Source organism: Balaenoptera borealis (assembly GCF_965194805.1).
Source record: "Balaenoptera borealis genome assembly, chromosome: 12".
NCBI classification, from domain to species: domain Eukaryota; kingdom Metazoa; phylum Chordata; class Mammalia; order Artiodactyla; family Balaenopteridae; genus Balaenoptera; species Balaenoptera borealis.
The window spans coordinates 6860282-6880552 of record NC_138869.1 but is presented as its reverse complement, the minus strand read 5'-3'; the positions used below and the strand labels follow the sequence as shown (position 1 = coordinate 6880552).

General features: G+C 59.1%; 1 protein-coding gene across 6 annotated transcripts; it reads right to left on the bottom strand.

The window, feature by feature from the left end:
- Positions 1 to 5284: 5284 nt before the first annotated feature.
- Positions 5285 to 19948, bottom strand: HDAC11 (histone deacetylase 11). 6 transcript variants are annotated; one of them, XM_082345287.1, is made up of 11 exons: positions 19828 to 19948; positions 18710 to 18858; positions 16295 to 16395; positions 11011 to 11127; positions 9985 to 10027; positions 9653 to 9729; positions 8555 to 8617; positions 8215 to 8311; positions 7179 to 7357; positions 6769 to 6975; positions 5285 to 6096 (listed from the first exon to the last, which is right to left on the bottom strand). In XM_082345287.1, coding segments are annotated over exons 1-11 (1101 nt in total). In that variant the 5' UTR covers positions 19830 to 19948; the 3' UTR covers positions 5285 to 6030. The 6 variants fall into 6 exon arrangements, with proteins under 6 accessions (XP_082201413.1, XP_082201416.1, XP_082201414.1 ...); XM_082345290.1 differs by having other exon boundaries at positions 6925 to 6975; XM_082345288.1 differs by having other exon boundaries at positions 5285 to 6975.
- Between the last annotated feature and the right edge of the window lie 323 nt (positions 19949 to 20271).

The window sequence follows — 20271 nt, the reverse complement described above, 5'->3', positions numbered from 1 at the left end:
AGGGGACCGTGCCTGTTACAGGCTGGGACTGAGGGGTGGGAGTTCCTCCAGGAAGGGAGGAGGGTGCCAGCGGCTCTAAACAATTGTCCGGGGCAGCAGCTAAGCGTGAGCCAGGCCAGGCGGGAGGGCCGTGTGTGAGAGAGGGCGCCGAGCGGCCACACCAGCCTCCGGACGCTGCCGCAGCAGGAGCCCCAATGGACCCACAGGGACCAGCACCCCGGGAAGAAGAGCAAGAGTGGCCCGGCCTGGACTCCACATGGATGTTTTAGATGCAGAGGCTCTGCATTTGTTTCTCCTCTGGTTCTGGGGATGGCTGTGGGTGGGCGGAGGTGCCAGGTGAGTCAGGAATGATTATCGACTTCCCTCAGAGCTGCAGACCCCGTTCGACAGAGGCTACTGGCGCTTGGATGGGTTAAGGAACTTTCTCGGGTTCATGGAGCTGATTGGGAAACCGGTGCTGACTAGGTACCCACCACATGCCAGGCTAGTGTGCCCCCCTCCAGGAGCTCCTGTCTCCGCTGCACAGGCGAGGAAGCACAGAGGCCGGGGGCACATCACCCAGCCAGGCACCCCCCTCCAAGGCCTTAGCCCCCCACGGCATCTCAGGACTCCTGGGGAAGGAGCCGCGGCCTTTAAAAGGATGATGGGTCCTCACGTGATCGAGGACCTCGGGAACCAGATGGGCGTTTGCCGGCCTGTGTTTTCGGCACATTCCTGAGCTCCGAAAGGAGAAATAAAAGTGTTGCCTTGTCTGCGAGCTGAAGAGACAGCAATATTGTGGTGTAACTAGGACCAGATGGGCTCCAGGAATTTCCAAAGGCCTTTTAACATATTAGACAAAATAGCCTCCCAGCCACACACCATAACTCCGTCTGGCCGCCTGGGTATCGGTTACCGCGACGACCGGCGGGCTGCAAGCACTGGCTCGGGGGTCCCCGCAGGGAGGAGTCTCTGGCCGGGCCCTGCCCACTCCTCCCGGCCCCGCGGGAGCGCCCCTCTGATGTGACCCTTCCCCGCACCTCCAAGGCCAGGGAACCTGCCAAGAATCTCACGTTCAGAGTCAGAAAGGGGTGGGAAGTCCCAGCAGCCGCCTAGCTGGATCCCCGACCAGCCCTCGCTAGCACACCCCCTGGGAGGGGAGGTCATGGCCATGGGGCACCCAAAGGTGGGGTACCTGCAGCATGCTGGGCCCAGGCTCTGGGGTGGGCAGGGGCCGTATCCGGGTGGACACCCACCCTCCCTGCGCCCCTTTCCTCCTCCACAGACACAGTTGTGTTGAGAACAAAGCGGTTGAACACACGCCTGTGCAAGAACCGTGCCGTGAACCCAGAAGCTGCATTGTGTCCCGGCCATGAGATTATCTTTGGATGCCCCGGCTCTGAGAACATCCTGCCTCGTTCCCACCTGAATGACATCATTAGCTAATGTTAACTAAGCACCTGCTGATGCCAGGGCCCCTTATGGGGGGAAGATCGGGGCTCAGGGAGATGACTGCCTTCCTCAGTGCCGCAGAGGTGGCGGAAAAACCAGGATCCGACCACCATGTACACCGCCTCCCGATGGGTGAGCTCCCACATGCAGCGAGGTCCCCGTCTCTCCGGGTCTCCGTTTCTGTCTGTGCAGCGAGAGGGTGGGGAGCAAGCCAGAAGGATGCATCCCACACTCACCCTCTGGACCCTAATTCTGCCCTCAAGTGACCCAGAAAGTATAGGCCAGCCCACTTCCGTCACCTCACACAGGCCTCTGCAGAGGGAGGGCCAGCTTCCGAGCGGGGACACACCTGCCCAGGGTCACTCGCAAGCCAGCGGCAGAGCAGGTTCAAACCAAGGCTGGCCAACCCCAAAGTCCACGTCCTTTCTCCAGAGGCCCCCCGCCGTCCCGGCAGAGCTCAGGACTCCCACTTGCCCCGTCAACCGTGCCTTGACCCTGGTGGCAACAAGGGGTGCAGAGGAAAACGCCCGGGGTGGTGGCGGAAGCGATGCTTGGCCCCCCCATGGGAGGAAGCCAGGAGGCCGGGCTCTGGTACCAGTTGGCCGCCAGGGGTGTCAGGCTCCTTAATAGCCCTCCCTGGGCCTCACTTTCCCCATTGATAAATTGACGGTGGTGAGCACCAGCACCGAGCCAGGACCCCAGCGGGCCCTCCGCGAGGACAGCCTTCCCTCTCCTGCAGTGCGCCCCACCCACTGTCCAGCTGCCATGCACGAGGTGGCCTCCGCGTGCCATCTGCACGAGAGGTGAACAGGCGGCCCTGGGGCAGGACGCGGAAGCCGCCTGAGCAGACAGCCACTTAAAACCGTCACATGTACCTCAGCCTGGCCCTGACACCACACTGCAGGACCCAGGAGGGCTGCCTTCCCTTTGGGGTCCCGTCTCATCTGGACATCGGGGTCTGACACCTGCCTCTCCCGGGATTGCTGGTAAGGGCGTGAACCAGGGAACGGCTGAGAGGTCCAGGTGGGCGGGGGGACGCCATACCCCCCAAGATAGTCTCATTGCAAACCTTTGCCAGAAGGTCTGGTTGTGGGAAAAGGGCACTCGTTCTACAGTCAGGGGTCCCTTCCCTGGCTTTTCCATTGCCTGACTGTGTGACCTCGGGCAAGTCACTTGACGTCTCTGAGTCTCGATCTCATCATCTGTAAAATGGTAATGATGACGATGATGGGTAACTTGTACTGAGTGTATGCTCCATGCTGGGACTGCTCTAAGCACTTCAGAAATATTAACTCATTTAATTCTCATGACAGTCATCCCCATTTGGGGTATCATCCCACTTTACAGATGAGTACATTAAGGCACAGAAAGGTAAAGTCACCCAGCTAGAAACGGCAGGAGGTAGGACTCAAGGCCAGTCCCGTGAGGCATGGATTAACCACTGCCCCCTGCAGCCTGGCTAACAATCACGGGACAACATCGCTCCCAGGGTGGCACCGAGCTTCCCCGTGTTGGCCCTGGGCTCAGAGAGGAGCGTCCCCAGCCAGTGTTGGCTGAGCTAAATGAAACCAACTCAAGGGCAGGCGGCCTTGGAGGATTTCCTCGCCCTAAACCCCAAGCATTTGGCCGAGGAGCCAGGGAGGCGTCCTACGTCTCCTTCAGCTCTGCCCAGGAGTCCTGCTAGGCTGGGGGGCCCTGGCAACGCCGCCGCCTTTGTTTATGCCCCAGGCATCAGGCTGGGTACATTCGTTCCTGCCTCTGCCCCCACCAGCCTCAGGAGGGGGTAGGTGGGGGGACACTGCTGCCCCAGTGCTGCCTGACAGCCCGCCACCGGCCCCCCCGCAGAGAATAGGGCTATGACTCCGCGAGGGCACCCCCTTCCCCTAGGCCTAGCAGGCAGGCGCCCGCCAGCGCCAGGCACGGTGCGGGGTCTGGAGGAGGAGGGGGACGGCCGCGATCACACAGCACTCTCTCGCGGTGCCAGGTTCTGAGCTGCCTCCAGGGTCACCCGACACCCCTGCTCAGCCTTGCAGGCTCAGGATGTGACCCGCCAGGAGGGCTGAGGAAGGAGGCTCTGAGAGGCTGCCACTTGCCCGAGGCCCCACACCCAGGCCCAGGCCCTGCGGGCCTCCCCACGTGGCGGGCTTGGGGTCCCAGGTCTGCCCACTCCCCAGCACGCTCCCCAGCACATGGTGGGGGGAAGGGGCCTCATCGGAGCTCAGACGTTCAGGAGGCTCTGGAGCTGCCCGTTGCAGAAACCCCACACCCGCCAGGATCGGGCTGGCCCACGCGGGCTCCTTTTTGGAGGTTCTCCCCGGAGCACGTGTCTGACCCCAGAGCTCCCAGCCTGGCCCCAGTCTCACCCTGGGCTGCAGCACCCGCCCGGACGGCCAGGGCTTGGAGTGTGCGCCCTGGGTTTTGACAACTTGGAGAATAATTTGCAAAGAGAACAAAGTGCACAGACCTTAAGAACAGATCCTGAACACCTCACCGGAACTCGCCTTGGCTCTTCTCTCTGCCCTACAGGAGAATCACCCTCATTGCTAACACCCCCTGGGCACTCGCCGCGTCCTAGGTGTTTACTCCTGGGCCCACCCTCCAGGTGACTACGGTATCCTTAAAGGCCCATATTACGGAGGAGGAAAGAGCTGCGGGTTCTGGAACCAAGGCCTTGGTTGGAATCCTGCTCCTCCACCTCCCAGCTGTGTGCTCTGAGCAAGGAACCAACCCCCCATGCCTCGGTGTCTGCCTCTGGAAAACAGAGATGACGGGGCCGTGCCAGCCTTCACCCCCCTCACACCTAGCACAGGGCCCATCTGGACACCCGCCCACCACCCCGATGTCTTCATCTCCTGCCCTTGCCCTGGCCCTGACCCTCGTGGAACGGCCCATTCCCCACCCAGGCTGTGCCACTAACCCTGGGGGTGCCCTGGTCACCCTGCCAGGCTGAGGACAAGGTCCTGCTCCCCACCTGCCCCAACCCTGCCCCCACCCAGCCCATCCCCACCTGTGCTCCCAGCCCAGGGCTGGAAGACCCCCCCACACACACACCCACCACCCGCCAGGGCCCCCAGCTGCCTCCTACACTGGGCAGAGCCCAGCCCAGCCTGCCCTCCCATCCCCACCCTTCCCCGCCCCTGAACCCCTCTCTGTCTGGAGAGCACCCGCCGCCCCCTTCACCCTTGCCAAACCTGAGGCAGCTGAGAACACATACTTTGGAACCTGGCAGAGCTGAGGTCAAACTTGGCTCTACCATTCACGAGACGTGTGGCCTGAAGCAAACTCCTCACCGAGTCTCAGCGCCCTCATCTGTAAAATGGGAATAATGACCTTCTCCATGGGACTCTGTGCATGGACTAAAACACTAGCATTTATCAGGCAGCTACCCCACGCCAGGCCTCTTGCTGTGTGAACTTTCGATCTTTATTTCCTTTAATCCTTAAGAGGTATGGATTCTTCATCTCAAGAATACACGGCAAGGCTTCCCTGGTGGCGCAGTGGTTAAGAATCTGTCTGTCAATGCAGGGGACACGGGTTCGAGCCCTGGTCTGGGAAGATCCCACATGCCGCGGAGCAACTAAGCCCGTGCGTCACAACTACTGAGCCTGCGTTCTAGAGCCTGAGAGCCACAACTACCGAAGCCCGCGTGCCACAACTACTGAAGCCCGCACGTCTACAGCCCGTGCTCCGCAACAAGAGAAGCCACCGCAATGAGAAGCCCGTGCACCGCAATGAAGAGTAGCCCCCGCTCGCCGCAAGTAGAGAAAGCCCACACGCAGCAACGAAGACCCAACGCAGCCAAAAATAAAATTAATTAATTAATTAAAATAAAAAAAACCACACGGCAGCCAGGTCGGATCAAAAGAGCCTTTATGGTTCTCTGGAGCAGAGGCTCCGTGGGGACAAGCCCGTCGCCACCTGCCCCGCAAGGCTGCAGGCCATGTCGGAGGTGAAGGGGAGTTAGGTGCCTCGAGTCCGATGCAGAGACCAAGGGCAGGGGCGGGGCAGGGACAGGGCGGGGCGGGTGGGGCGTCCAAGCCATAATTAGTGCCTCGGGTCTGGTCCGGGAGTTCAGCGTCTTTGACACTTGGTGATCTTGGAACCCTTCCTGCCCCGCCCCTTCCAGCAGAGGGAGCGGCAAGGGGGGTGTGAGGGAGAAGGTGGGAGAATTCAGGAGACCCCCAGATGGCAATGAGCACAAGTCCCGTGGGGGGGTTGATCAGGGACGGCCCTCTTTCCCTCCCCACCCGCTTTGACCACTAAGAACACACCCAGGCAATGGAGCAGTGGACGCTCCCCCCAACCCCCAGCTTCCTGGGGGGTCCCGAGCATCCCCTTCAGAGTAGAGCTGACAACAAGGTCAGGGCCTGGCATTTTGGATGAGCCCAGTGGAGGCTGCAGCCCCCGCCGGGGCCCCGCCCCAGCCCCCTACCCGTACAACCTGCAGGCCAGGATGGAGACCCTCTGCTCCCCTCCAGCAACGCCAGCCTGGCCTCGCCAGCGCCTCAGTCCCCACCTGGGCCTCGGGGCCTGCGGGACCCAGCTTGGCCACCTGTCCCTCCCCAATTACCTGGTCCAGGCCTCATCTTCCTCTGTCCCTCAAGCCTTCAGAGCTAAGGCCTGTCCCTGAGCCAAGCGTTCTTTCCCCCAAAGCCGGCGCTCTCCCTGGATGGGCAAGATGCTGCTGAAGCAGGGGTCTGGGGCTCCTCAGGCCTCCCCTCCCCTCCCCACCAGGGAGGGGCTCTGGGACAGCAGGTCCAGCCCTCGCTTCATTGAAGGAGAAGCCAGATGGGAAAACCCACCTGCATCCCCTTCCCTGCCGCCCCCTCACATCCAGGACCAGGGCCCCTGCCTGCTGGCTGGGAATCCAGGGACCCCAGAGGCCTGGCTCCAGCCCCCTCTCAGGTCTCCCACCCCTGAAGGGAGGAAGAGAGGGTGCAGAAGAGGAGGGAGGGGGCCCAACTGTGGAAGAGATGGAAGCTTCCTTGGTCTGAAACGGTCACACTGTTTTGAAAACCAGAACACCACACCCCTGGGGGCCCGCCCTGCACCTGGGAGCTTCAACTGCCCTCCTCCCTCCTGGGAGAACTGCCGCCTCCTCAGGGCCTGGACAGGCCATGACCGTGACCGTGTGGGTCTTGCTGGGACTCACGCCCTGCCCTCTGCCCCCACCCACAGAAGGGCCCGGAGACCGCGACACCCAGTGGGGAGAGTGCAGCTGCGCGCGAGGTCCCCCCCCCCTCATTTGGAAAAGGAGAAGCACTGAGGGGCAGGTGGGCTGGCGGGCGGGTGGGCGGCAGGCAGGGAGCCACTCAGAGGGCAGTGTGGTCAGGGCACCTCCAGGGGCAGCAGGGGTGTGTCAGAGTTCTGTGCTGAGACGTTGGCTGACTGGGGCCCGATGAGCCCCTGGCCATACAAATTAAGGATGGAGTCGGCAATGATGCGGGCTGTACGCTTCTGGTACCCGCCCGAGGTCACCATGAGGATGGGCACCTGGTGGCCTCGGACCATCCGGAACACCAGCTCATCCCGCTTCACGACACCCTGGTGTGGGGGATGGGGAAGGCTGGCTCAGGCAGGCCCAGATCCTCAGGGTACCGGAAAGTCCTGCTGCAGGTCTAACCCTGTTCCAGACTGCTGCTGCTTTTGCCCTTCTCCTCTGGCTTCAAGAGAAGCACCAGTGCTGCCCACCTTCCCTGCCGCTGCTGTGTCCCTGGACCCTCCCCTGCCCCAGGGTCAGGAGGTACCTGCGGACTGATGGACAGCCCCCCGAGGCGGTCCCCCTCAAGGACGTCAGTGCCTGCGTTGTACACCACCACGTCGGGCTGATGCTCCTGGAGGGCTTTCTCCAGGTTCCTCTCCACCCTCCTCAGGTACTCATCATCTTCCGTGCCCCACTCCAGCTCCACCTTCCGCCTGATGGCCTCTGCGAGGGAGACAGCAATAGCCCCAATGTGCAGAGACGGGAACCTGAGGCTGGGGAGGGTGAGGACGGCCCATTTCCACATCTGACTCCCCAGTGCTCGACCTCTCATTCACCCAAAGCTAAGCTAAAAAGAGCACACGAGCTGCAAGGGGGACCCAAAGGAAAGAAGGGGGATCACAGATGAAACACTGCCCTGGGGATTCAGGGACCCATGTCGGGTGTCTGAGCCCACTGTCTCCGTAAGCCCTTGCCTGGATGCACGGACACCCCATGTGCCCTCAGGTCCAAATCCAGAACATCTGACATTCAGCTCAGAAACGGGTCCCTGGGGCCGCAAAGTGGCTGATGTACCCACAGCAGACCCGCCGGCACTTACTGCATAAATGTCCCCTCCCCACAGGGTGGGCAGGTCCCTGTGTTTCCAAAGCTCATCTGAGAGTCTCTGCCTTTTAATTAATGAGTTTAATCCACCTGCATTTACTTAGTAACTATTATATTTGAACTGATTTCTGCCGTCTTATTTTATATTTTCTATTTATATATCTTTCCTTCTTTTTTCTTTTTTGGCCTTCCCTGTTTTTGACCAGACAGCTGCATACCTAGGAGAAAAGTCTACTTTAGTCTTCTGGTGGTTACCCCAATAGAAGGACTCACAGTGTTTATTGGCCAGGTTTATGTGGTCTTGGGTGGGTCAAGTGACCTTTTTAGGTCTCCGTTTCCTCGTCAGTCTCCCCCTCACAGGGATGCTGAGGATAAATAAATGAAGGGACCTCTGCAGTCCCCAGCATGTAGGAAATGCCCCGGAGAGAGCCCCATCCAAGCAAGAGGCCCTGGGGCTGAGGGACAGGGCAGCTTACGCTTGGCAAAGCGGTCCCCGGGGTAGATGTGGCGGTTGTAGACGTCCATGATGTACACGCGCTTGTCGCCCATGAAGTCCCGCTCGTGCCCGTTGCCCTGTGGGGAACACATGGAAGCCACTCACAGGCAGATGCCCCGGGCAAGGCACCCCCAACCACACCCCAGGAAACACCCCACGTGCCTGGGTGCGGGCGGCAGAGGCCCAGCCTGGGGCTCGGGGGATGTTCCTGGGGGAGGGGAGCCCACAGCACGGTGTTGTGCATCAGAGGCAGCTGGGGGGTGCAGGGAGGTGGCCTGGGGGGCGGGCCTGTGGGACCCCAGGCCCCACCAGGCACTCACCTGATGGGCATCGAGATCAACGATGGTGGCTCTGGAGACACCCTCCACTCGCTCAAACAGAAACTGCCCAGGGCGGGAGAGGGGAGAGGTAAGGACCACACAGGCCAGAGGACACAGCCCTGCAGGGGCTCCCAGTTAGCGAGGGGGTGGGCCGAAGCCTGTACATGCTGATGGGAGAACAGGCCACCGGGCAGAGCCCTGGGGAGCTGTGTGGCCCCGGAGAAGCCTGTGTGCGTATTCAGGGAAGGCTCCCTGGAGGGGCCCGTGCTGTGCCCTGAAGGGCCAGAGGGGAGGACGTTAAGAGGGCTGGCCCTCAGCGACAGCTCAGGATTCCCGGGGAAATGCGTGCGGTGCAGAGCGGGGAACCCCCGCAAGGCTGTGCCTGGAACTTCATTCTGCCATCTCTGCCTTCCTACAAGGCCCAGCCCTAAAGCCTCCTCCTCTGAGAAGCCCTCCTTCCCCTCCCCCACCCTCCAAGAAGGTCTCCTTGCGTCCCCCTCTCCGAATGACCAGGGTGTGCTGACTTGTCCCTCCTCCCCATTAGTCCCCGTGGGGACAGGAGCCACGGGGCCCATGGCGACCCCCAGCATGAGGCTAGGCGCGGGTGCTGAGGCAGCGCTGCGGTCTGACAGAGGTGGAGACCGCTGCCGGCTCTGCCCCTTCAGGCTGTGCCCTCGCCCCTCTGGGCCCGTTTCCCCGTCTCCTCATCTGTAAAACGTGAGGATGCAGGGGCGAGCCCTGGAGGACGGAGGCGGCCACAGGGCTGGGCCCGCGGTAAATGCCAGCCGTTGTCACCACCATCAGGGTCATTATTTCTATCTCGGCCTCACTCTTCTCATAATTTAATATTGACATGGAAGTTGTTCCCCTCCGGTCCCCTGCCACTGCTGAAGGCTGTCACCTCTGGACCATCTCAGGCAACACGAAAAAGCAAGTGTCAGATCTGGGTTTGGGTCCCAGCCCGGCTGAGGGACCCGGGCGAGCTCCCGCACCTTCCGGGCCTCAGCTCCCTTCTCTACAATGCGGGGTGAGCACACCAGATTGGGGGATTCTAGGGAGGCTCTCGGAGGCGACCCCCCAACATGCTCTCAGGCACACCTTGATGGCGAGCGTGATGTCTGCGTAGGCGCAGAAGCCCCCGCCCCGGTCGCTGGAGCAGTGGTGGAAGCCGCCGCCTGCGAGGACAGCCGAGGTGTTGCCAGGGCCAGGCTCAAGGCCCAGACACCCCCCTCCCACCTTCCTCCCGGTGCCCCCTCCCCGCTCAGCTCCCAGGGACGGCTCCGGACTCCAGGCTGCCTAAGCCAGCTGACCCCGCCTGGGCACGTCACCATCCCCGGGTCAGGAGGCAGCTTTGCCACATGGCTACCCCTGTCCACAGTGGCACCAGAGCTGCTGCCCCCAGGACCCAGGCCAGGCCACGGGGCACTCACCTACGTTGATGGCCCAGCCTCGCTCCATGGCCAGCTTCCCCGCCTTTGGAAACAAGCACAGGATGAGGGGTGCGGGCGGCCAGTTCCCTCACTTACATATTCATTGAATCACTCACCCCATAAACACCATTTCCAGCCAGCTCCAAGGTGGGGATGAGCTGGGAGGTGGGATACAGGAAGCACCCACCCACCCCCAGCAAACCCCGAAGTGGCTGGCTTATGAGACATGCAGTGCGTAAGCCCCTGTGCAATTTGCTGAGGAAACTGGAGGAAATCAAAGTTCAGTTCTTAGGATGGAACGTGAGCTGACAAGGATTCTCAGGCAGCTTTTGAAGGGAAAATGGACAAATTTTTGGTCCTGGAAATACTGTCGCCTTAATACTGAAATCCTGTAGGAAATCATAATTTTGGGGTGGGCAGTAATATTCTAATAAACTTTCAAAATGCACAAATTTGCAAAGCTAAAAAGAAAACTATAGGGGTCAACAGGTATTGATCCATGTCTGGGTTAGATCATTGTACATTTAAATCATTTCAGCTCCTCTACCTCCAATCAACTCAGCAGTCTGTGGCTAATTTTAGAGAAAACTACACACAGAATGTGAAACCCAGTTTTGCTGCAAGTGTTTGTGATTGTCACACCCACGATGGGGGGGAGGGGCACGATCCATCGCTGACGTCATAGGGGTTTGTTTCCATCTGAAATTTGAGTAGCTCGGAGTCACAGTTTTAGGACATACTCTCCAGGGGGTGAGGATACATGTTATACGCCAGCAAATACGGTAACTCTAACAGGTGGTCTTGGGGGCAGAACCGTGAATTCGAATGTCCCAGCTAGACAGGAGAGGCTTTGGAAGAAGAGTTCTTGTTGCTGCCTTGAGGAATATTTAGGATTTTGCTCAACTACTCAGCAGCACAAGGCATTCTAGACGGAGAGCCCAGGGTGGGCAAAGACCCAGGGTGGGAAGGAGCCTGGGGTGGAGGGCCCAGCCCAGCCGCTGCTCCCCCCGCCAGCTCCCCACCTACCATTATGGTTCCTCCCGTCTGGGTCCGGAGGGGCTTCAGCACCTTCCTCTGTACCAGGAAGTTGGGCAGGAAGATGACAGGGGGGATTTCTGTGATGGTTGCGACAGCAAAGGACCACTGTGGAAAGAGATGCGGGCCATTGGCCTCCCTCTGCACGGTGAGCCCAGAGGCAGCAGCGGGGAAGCAGATCCCCCCTGGGCCAGCTTCGGGGTGGCGGGTGGGGGGACTCCGGGCGAGCGCAGCTCCTTGGGTGAGAAATGGGAGCTCCCACCGTGGCTGAGCTTTGGGCTCAGTACAGAGATGCTCTCAACCGCACTCTCCCTAAAGCTAAGTCAGCCCTCGGTCCTCGGGCTCCAAGGCCCTCGGCTGCCCTCTTGTGCCCAGAAGGAGAGCTGCAGGGGACTCCAGGTCACCACGGAGCCCGCCCAGAACTGGCCCAGCCCGCCCACTGCACAGAGGGGCACCGAGGCCCCGGAGAGGCGGGGGGCTGGGGGGAGGATCGTTCTTTCCAGGGTCACAGGGAGTCACTGACAGAGCCAGGACTGGACGCCCAGGGCTCCTGCTCCCCAGGCACAGCGCAGCCTCTCCAGCCACTGGGAATCAGTCATCCCTTCAAATGGGGCTGGATGTCCTCATCCTCCACTGCTGAGGCAGGAGGGTCTGGGGCACCCAGAAGGCGTCTGCACCAAGATAAGGACACAGCCTTCCCTATAACCTCCCGAGCCCCGGGCAAGCATCCATGCACCCCGTTCCTAGCCCATCTCCTGCCTGCCTGGGAACGCCCGAGGTCCAGACCCTGCTCTCCACTGACCCCAAGCAGAGCCCTGGAGGGGCCCCGGCACTTGGTAGATATTTACTAAGCGCGTGCTAGGCTGCAGGTCCCAAGATGGCACTACTCCTGGCCTCATGGACACATAGCAGCCTAGCGGGGAGGCGCTGATATGCAATGGGACAGCCTTGCTGGGGAGAGGGAGAACATGGTCTGGCTGGACAGATGCAAGACGTGTGTGTGTGTGTGTGTGTGTGTGTGTGTGTGTGTGTGTGTGTGTGTGTGTGTGTGTGTGTGTGTGTGTGTGTGTGTGTGTGTGTGTGTGTGTTCGTTCGTTCACGCATGCGTGCATAGGTGTGCATACGCATATGCATTCATGTGTATGCATGTGTGGTAGGGGGCAGACCCAGAGAGGGGAAGATGGCCAGCTCCACCCGTCTGTCCCACCAAGCCCATCACCCAGCACCGGTCCGGCACATGTGAGGCAGGGAACCACTATTCGCTACGAGTAAGTGAGCAACGAGACCCTGAAGGAAAACACCGAGTCGCTGCCCCGCTCCCACCCTCAGCAAGCCAGCAGGGGACAGAGAATGAAAGAAAAGGAAGCCATAGCCCCAGACAGAAATTAAGAAAGCAATTTCATTTACATCTTCAAAAAGAATAAAGTTACCAAGCAGGTATAAGACTCATACACGGAAAACTACAAAACGCCACTGAAAGAACTTAAAGAAGATCTAAATAAGTGGAAAGACATCTTGTGTTCATGGGCTGGAAGACCTAACATTGTGAAGATGTCAGTTCTCTCCTAATTCATCTACAGATGCACAATCCCTGCCAAAATCCCAATGGCCTTTTTTTTTTCTCTGCAGAAATGGAGAAGCTGATCCTGTAACCCCGGGCGTCCCATTTCCCTGGGACTCTCTGAGGCTCGCCCCCCAGGTGCTCTGTGGCACACACCGGGGCCTGTGCCTCTTCTCCCACAGACGCCAGGCGCCGTGAGGGCAACAACGAGACCCAAGTTGTGCCCAGACTCCCTGGGGCTCCAGCCACAATTTCTGGGACATCCTTGGCTTCCTTGGCTTGCAGACCCCACACCCAATCTGAACAAAAGAAAATCCTATTGTTCCAACTTCATAACAAACCCCAAGTTCTGCCACGTCCCCCCCAGGCCACAGCTGCTTCCAGCCTCATCTGAGAGGCCGGGCTCTCTCATCAGGATCATTGCCACCACCTGCTCCCTCCCAGGCTCCCTGCTTTTGTTCTGACAGACTGGTCTCAACCATTCCCATCACAGCTGCCAAGCAATCCTGTTAAAACCTAGGTCAGATCACGTCCCACTCCTTGAAACACTCCTGGGCTCCCACCTCCTTCAGAGCAAAGCCACAGCGACCACAGGCCCTCCGTGGTCTGGCCCCGATCATTTTCTGACCCCACCTCTTACCGTCTCCCTCCCATCCCTCCGATCCAGTCGCTTCTTCCTCGCTGCTACTGGAACACACTGGAGACACTCCTGCCTCAGGGCCTTTGCACTCGCTGATACTTCTGCTCGGAATGCCCTACCCCCAGATGCCCACCGAGCCCACTCCCTCGGGGCCCTCAGTCCACGGTCACATGGCAGTGAGACCTCCGGCCTCCTGTTTTGAAGGGCGGTCCTCCCCACCCCCTTTCCCTCTGCCCTTTCCGCAAGGCACTGAGCGCCTTTTAACACACCAACTCCGTCCCATCAAGAGAGGGATTCAGTCTCTTCTGTTCTGCCGTCACTCTGCACCCAGAGCAGAGCCTGGTGCTCTAACCACTCGCTACATAAAGGTGTCCCGAGCACTGCCCAGCGCAGGGTACACAGGGACTACATGTCGGGTCTGCGTCCCACCACCCGGCGCCCCACAGCAAACTGTCACAGGGTCAGCACAAGGCAGGAGCCTGGCCCTGGCCCGACCCAAACCCCACCCTCAGTGGGGCCGACTCTGGGCCTTGCACACAGCAGGCGCTCAATAAACACTTGTTTCCCTGAATGGATGTCATCTGGCAAACATCAGGCCACTGCACCTCCTTCAATGTCCGGTGTATTAAGCATTGAAGGCCACACCAGTGCAGGGCCAGGCATGAGCCCGGAACACGGGTATGGGGCAGTACGGGCGGGGCACACACAGGACCGCTGAGAAGCAGCCCTGGGGGTCCTGCAGCAGAGAAAAGAGGAAAGAAACGTCGTGGACATTGGGGGCCAGGGGGCTGTTCCCGAGAGCAGCCCCTAGACACCAGACAATGCCTGGAACATGCATGGGTCTCACCTGAGCGTCTGGGGCACATGACCCCACATCAGTCTCCTGTGGCACCTGGAACAAAATCCAAACTCCTCCTGAGGCCTGCAGGGCCTGTGGACCAGGGCTGCTGGCCTCCCTGACCACATCACGTGCAACCTCAGCGTTTCATTCCCTTCAACCCGGCCACTCAAGCAACCCTCTCCCCTTCGGGAGGCCAAGCCCCCTCCCGCTCCAGGCCTGAGACTGCAACATTCTTCTTTTAAGACCCCACATGAGTATCACCTACTCCTCATTCTTTGATCTCTGCTCACACCTCACCTCCTCTGTGAGGCCCTCCCTGACTGCTCAAGCTAAATGAGCATACCTCTGCCTAATTACCCTCTTTTTTTCCCTTCATAGCCCTTGGTGCTCTCTGAAACGGTTACTTCTTTATTTTCAGTCTTCTAAAATGAAATACAAATCCATGGGAGCAGGGAACCTTGCTTATTCTTTTTTTTTTTTTTTGCACCCAGTACACAGTCAGTATTCGATATAGATGTGCTGCATGACTGAATACTTCACCTTAGTAGGTCATGAGGATATCATCATGTTTCTCCTTTTGCTCTGGCTGCCAGGGAGCTCCAAATACATGGCACAACCATAGCATCTTGGTTATGTTGGCATATCTGGAATCTCCTCCTGTCCTTGACCTTAATTTTCTATTTGGGGCTCTACGTGTTTGCATTATTGCTTATCACATAGTAAGCTGCCTTCAGGCTTCTGGGGTCCCAAGGCCAGGCATGCAGTCAGTCCCACACCGTTCCCTGAAAAGCCCTTCCAACAGATAGAGCCCCGGAGCCCATCCCCCATCCCCAGCGTTATCCTGGCACTGGCTCCAGCCTGGCGCCACTCTGTTCTGGTCTCTCCCTGCCCCCACCCTCACCCTCTGGACTCTGGCAGGCATGTCCTCCTGACCCAGCTGCTGGGCTGTGGGCTGTGACCACGCATGTCCGGGCTCTGGGAAACCAGAGCAGCCAAGTGCTGGGCTTCGTGCCAAGGCCTCGCACACCTCGCTCTCCCGGGAGCCAGGTTTCAACCTCTTCCTGGTAATCTTTCATGAGCTCACACTGTCACGGATCCATCTAGTATTCTCACAGCTCGGGCCGGCGTGGAGGAGGACGGGGGGCAGCTGCCGTGGCCAGGAACCCAGAAGACCTGACCGGATGCCCTGCCTGGGGTCTCCCCCGGGCCTGCTGGACTTCCCAGGTGACCTTGAGTAGGTGTGGCCTCTTTCTGGGCCTAGGTGTTTCCACCTGTGAGGGAGGAGCCTGGGGACCTCTGGCGCCCACTCTAGCTCTGAGTCTAAGATGAGTCCTGCTGGGAAGCCTAGCGGTCAGGGGTCAGGACTCCACGCCCTTGGGGACAGAGAACCTGTGGCATCCCTGACGCACCAGGTTCTGATGCCACCCCGAGCCCAGTCTGCCTTCTTCTCCCACACAGGGGACGGACTGAACGCCTCTAGCCTCAGAACCACACTGACAGGAGCCAAGCAGCTCCTCTAGAAGTGGGTCACCACGGGCAGACCCCAGGTGGTCTGCAGGTGGGATTCAAAAATCTTCCAGTGGGTTGCTACATTAAGAAATCAGGAACTGTCACTTAATGATCTGGACTTCTGGCTTCTGCTTGAAAGCTGGGCCCACGGTGGAGGCTGGGCGGCAGCCACCAGCTGGGGAAGGGCAGGAGCTCCAGTTGTCCCAAACACCACCCACCACTTGTTTATGTTCCCTGCTGGGCCCTGGGGCGTAAGAACTCGTTTTCAGCCCAACAGTTTCCAACACGTCTTTAGCTGCAGAAGCCCTTGAAACAGCATCTTACACTTTAGCCCAAGGTAAAAATAGGCCAAAGTGGAATAGCTTTGGTTGAATGGGGACAAGGGACTGGGGCCCCCCTACCCATTATCCCAGCAGGGGTCTTTGAGGCCTGTCCACATAGCACAGACTGAAAGTCACTGATGCAGAAGCCCAAAACCCCAATGAAGGTTCAATCCCCACCAAGTGGCCATCCCTTTCATACTCCCAAGGATGGGGAGCTCACTACCCCCTGGAGGAGCCTAGCTCTGCCTTTCTAGGACACTTCTCTCCTGTCGGGGATCACAGACTCACATGCTCCCCCCGCATAGGGACAGGAATGGAGCCCCTTGAGGCTGTGCATCCCCGGGCTGAGCGGCCCCCTCCTCCAGCCCCTCCTTCTGGCTGGCAGCCCCCAGGCCCTGTACCTTCAGCTCGTTGAGATAGCGTCTCGTGTGCACCACCAGCAGGTCTTCGTCCGAGGCCTCCCGTGCCTCCACCAGCATGCTGTCTGATAGAAGCTTCTCTTCTGAAACCACAAAGCGGGCCCCATGCATCCCTGCCGCCTCCAGGCCAGGCCCAGCCCCAGCCCCTCCCACAGGCTGCAGACTTGACCTCTGGCAGCCCTGCCCCACGACAAGGTGGGCCCTGCTGGCTTGTGGGCGGTCTGAGAACGGGCCACCTCTCAGGCCACTGGGGACAGCGGCCAGGCCCTCAGGCCAGGGGACATCGGACATTGTGCACAGCGAGCCTCGTGTTTCCCGGGCCACTGACAGCCGGGAGGCGAGCTCAAGTGTGACTGGACACCTTTTAGAGGCAAGTGGCACACGGGTCATAAACGCTGACTCTCAAGATGAGAAAAAGCTCTTCTGATCGATTCTCCCTCCACCTTGGGATGACATCATGGGGGGTTTGGTATACGGGGGGCTTCTCTTTAACACCTGCCTGACCCTTGCTCATCTCCCTTTTTTTAACCCCCCAAAAGGAGCAATCAGTTTCACAGTCCGCCGCAACAGTAAGCTGCCTGAGCTGAAATAACACTGTTGTTTTCATTGCATTTATTTTTTACCATGACCTTCTATTTATGGCAAATGAAACTGGCTTTTTCCATTTAGATGACATAACGTTTCCTTTTAAAATAGGCTTATTTAAGTTTCTTAAAACAAAGGCTAAGTCAATAAAAACTATGAAGTAAATAATGGAACAGGTGGTATGAGGCGATGGCAAGGTCCCAAGAGTGGTTTGCAAACGACTGATGTTTGGGAAAAACCGTGTTATTTCATTACCACATACACATACACAAGACAAGACTTGCTCCCTTTTGCAACAGAAGAAATAAGGCAGAGAGGAGGAGGTGCTCTAGGGCACAGTGACAACAGGACCATGATGTTCTGGTTCTAGAGAAATCGAAGGACAAGGTCAGAATCTAGGGGACCTGTGCTAATGTGTCACTCTTAGAAACCAACCCTGGTAGAAACCAACTAGTTCCATACATTTCTCACAAAGAGCTCCACATATAGCAGGTATCCCCCCCCGCCCCGAACACTCCATGGCTCCCCACTGCCTTCCGGCAAGGGACCAGCTCTTTTCTTGGCGGTACCCAAGGCCCTTCACCATGTGGCCCTGGCTCCTTTCCACCCACACCCTCAGAGGGAACTCAGGAAAATGGTCAGCTCAGAGTGAGGGGGACAAGGAACCCTCATGTTGCGCTACTGGGTGACACAGGAGCCCAAGAAGGGGCAATGGACAGAAAGACTCAGGACCACTGGAAGCAGAGTGTAAAGGACCACATCCAGGAAGGCATGAGAACAGCCAGGGGAGAGGCAGGATGGCTCCTCCGCTCACCTCACCAGAGCTCTTGCCATGGCTGCACACCACTTGTACTCTTTGCTACTTAATATTTTTCTTTGAATACGCACTCTGGTCACTATTGCAAGTGGAAAAACAGTATCACTTGCCATAAACAGAAGTTAACCAAAAATAAAAACAAAAAATACAAAAACAAATAACAGTGTTATTAATCTCTAATTTGACTCTATTTTCTGCAAGGTGCAGAGCCTGAGGCTCGCTCTAGATTTGTTAAAAAGGGAGATGGGCTTAGGTGTTAAAGACGGGCTAGCCCCAAAGTGAAACTTCCCCCAGGGTGTCATCAGAGGGATTGTGCGATTTAAAGATATGCAATGCTTCATCCTATGCCAGGTAACATTTCAGGTAATATTTCCTACTTCCCTCAGTTAAAGAACCCACAATACAGGGAACTAGATTATTTTTTTTCACCAGCCTACGGTGATGCCTGAATTTTCCACATGAAGCAGACCCCTAGATTACAAACCACAGTTGAAACAACGTGCTCCCCAGAGCACCACCCCGCTCAGGGGATGAGCCATGAAGCGGACGAGCCTGGGGCTCTGAGGCCCAGGCCCCATTCTCCCACTCAATAGCTGTGTGCCTTTGGGCACATTTTCTAACTCTCTGGGCCCCAAGTTCCTTCATTTGTAATCCGTGAGGTTGGAGCAAAGGTTATCCACTTCCCGGACTCTCGGAGCTTGTGGGCTCTGGACAATGAATTCCTCCAAGCATCAGCTCCCCTTCTACTGGGTCTCCAGGGGCAGAGACAGGACTTAGGTCCACAGCGATGGGGAGCCAGTGAAGGTGTGATATGGGGGCATATCATGCTTAGAAGTCTGTGTTGGAGAGATCCTTTTGACAGCACGGGTAGGAGGCTGTCTCAGGGCTGACACTGGAGGTGGGAGGGCCTGAAGCTTGTGTCAGGGAAAGAGCAGCAGGTGGTGGCAGGTGGGCTGGAGAAAGCAGACGTAGGGTCCGAGTGGGGCCTTCCATACCTTTTAGGAAGCTGATCACTTTGCCCCATTTTCCTGCATCAAAGGGGTGCAGCTTCTCCAGGCCCAGGAAGGTTATGTTGTAGCGCGGCGAGTACACGATGGGCCAGCGTGACTCCGGCACATGCTGGTACAGCTGGGTTGGGTGTGGCCTTCCATGGGCACAGGGACAGACATGCACAGACAGGAACAGCCTCACTGTGGGAAGCAGCTTCCCCTTCTGCGCCAGCAGGCTTGGATTGAGCAGACAGCCCTGACCCAGTACCACCAGCTCCCTCGGTGGCAGAAAAAGGGCCACTTACCAACAGCAACAACAGTAATAATAGCGGCTCCTTACTGAGCTCCCTGAACCATTCAACCCAATCCACACAGCAGCCCTGGGGGGTAGGCACCACCATCCCACCGGAGACTCGGGGAGGGAACCAGGTGAGCCCAAGGCCACACGGGTCTGTGGAACAGCAGATGTGAACCCAGGTGTGTCTGGCTGTAAGGCCTCGGCACCTCACCTCCACATGATAACAATTACATCAACAGCTCTGTGGCCTTAGGCCTCGCTTTCCTCAACTGTAAAATGTGTGGCTGTTGAGAGGAATGAGATAACGCATTTAACAACTGAGCACAGAAAGCGCCCTTTCCCTGAGAGCCGAGGTGACAGTTCCCAGAAACAGCAGGTCGGGGCTCACGCAGGCTGCGACCCAACCCAGAGCCGGGAATGGGGTCACCTCGGGCCCCGCCGCGCAGCTGACCCCCATCACACCTCCGCAGCTGCCGCACAAGGAACAGAAACCCGGCTGCCACTGCGGGGGCCTGCGCTTAGCTGGTGGGGCCCGAGAGCAGACGTCAGACCTGCGCTTGTAGCGAGCCCCCGCCGGGACGGCGCCCCGCGCCGGCGCCCTTCCCGTGGGCCGCAGATTAGCGGCGCTGGGCTGGTCCGGCACGCGGGGCCGGCCTGGGCAGAAGAGGCCCGAGCGCCCCTCGCCCGCCATACGTGGGCCCGCACCTGGCGGGCTCGCCCGGCCGCCCGCGCACTGGTGCTCCCGCCCACCGGGACTCCCAGGAACCCCCGGGGCTTGGCCCGGCGCCCCATCCCGCGCCCCCAATCCCGCCACCGCCGCACTCACATGCCGGGGCCGGGCCCTCCCAGCGCTGCCACCACTCCGCGACCGGGCGGGCCGGGGCGCGGCCCCGCCCAGGACACGCCCCCGGCCTCGGCCGCCTCCACTGGGGGCGGAGCTCCGAAGGCTCGGCTCCGCCCCGCCCCACTCGCGCCTGCGTCACAGAGGTCTGGAGTCCCGCACAGAGCGCCTCTGCGGGAGGGAGGCCACGCCCCCCAACGCCCTTCAAGCGCGAAGTCCCCCCTTCCTCAGACTAACACCCAGTGAGATCTCGCCCGGCTCGGAAGCCGCGCCCCTTATGGGGAGGGCCGCTCGTCCCAGAGTTGGAACGGGAGGCATCGCCCCACCCCAGGGGAGGGGCCAGGCTATGACCCGCCCCCGACCGGCAGGCCTTTCTGCGCGGTCCCAAGGCTTGGACCTCCTGGGTGTTAGGGACGCCGGGCTTCCCGG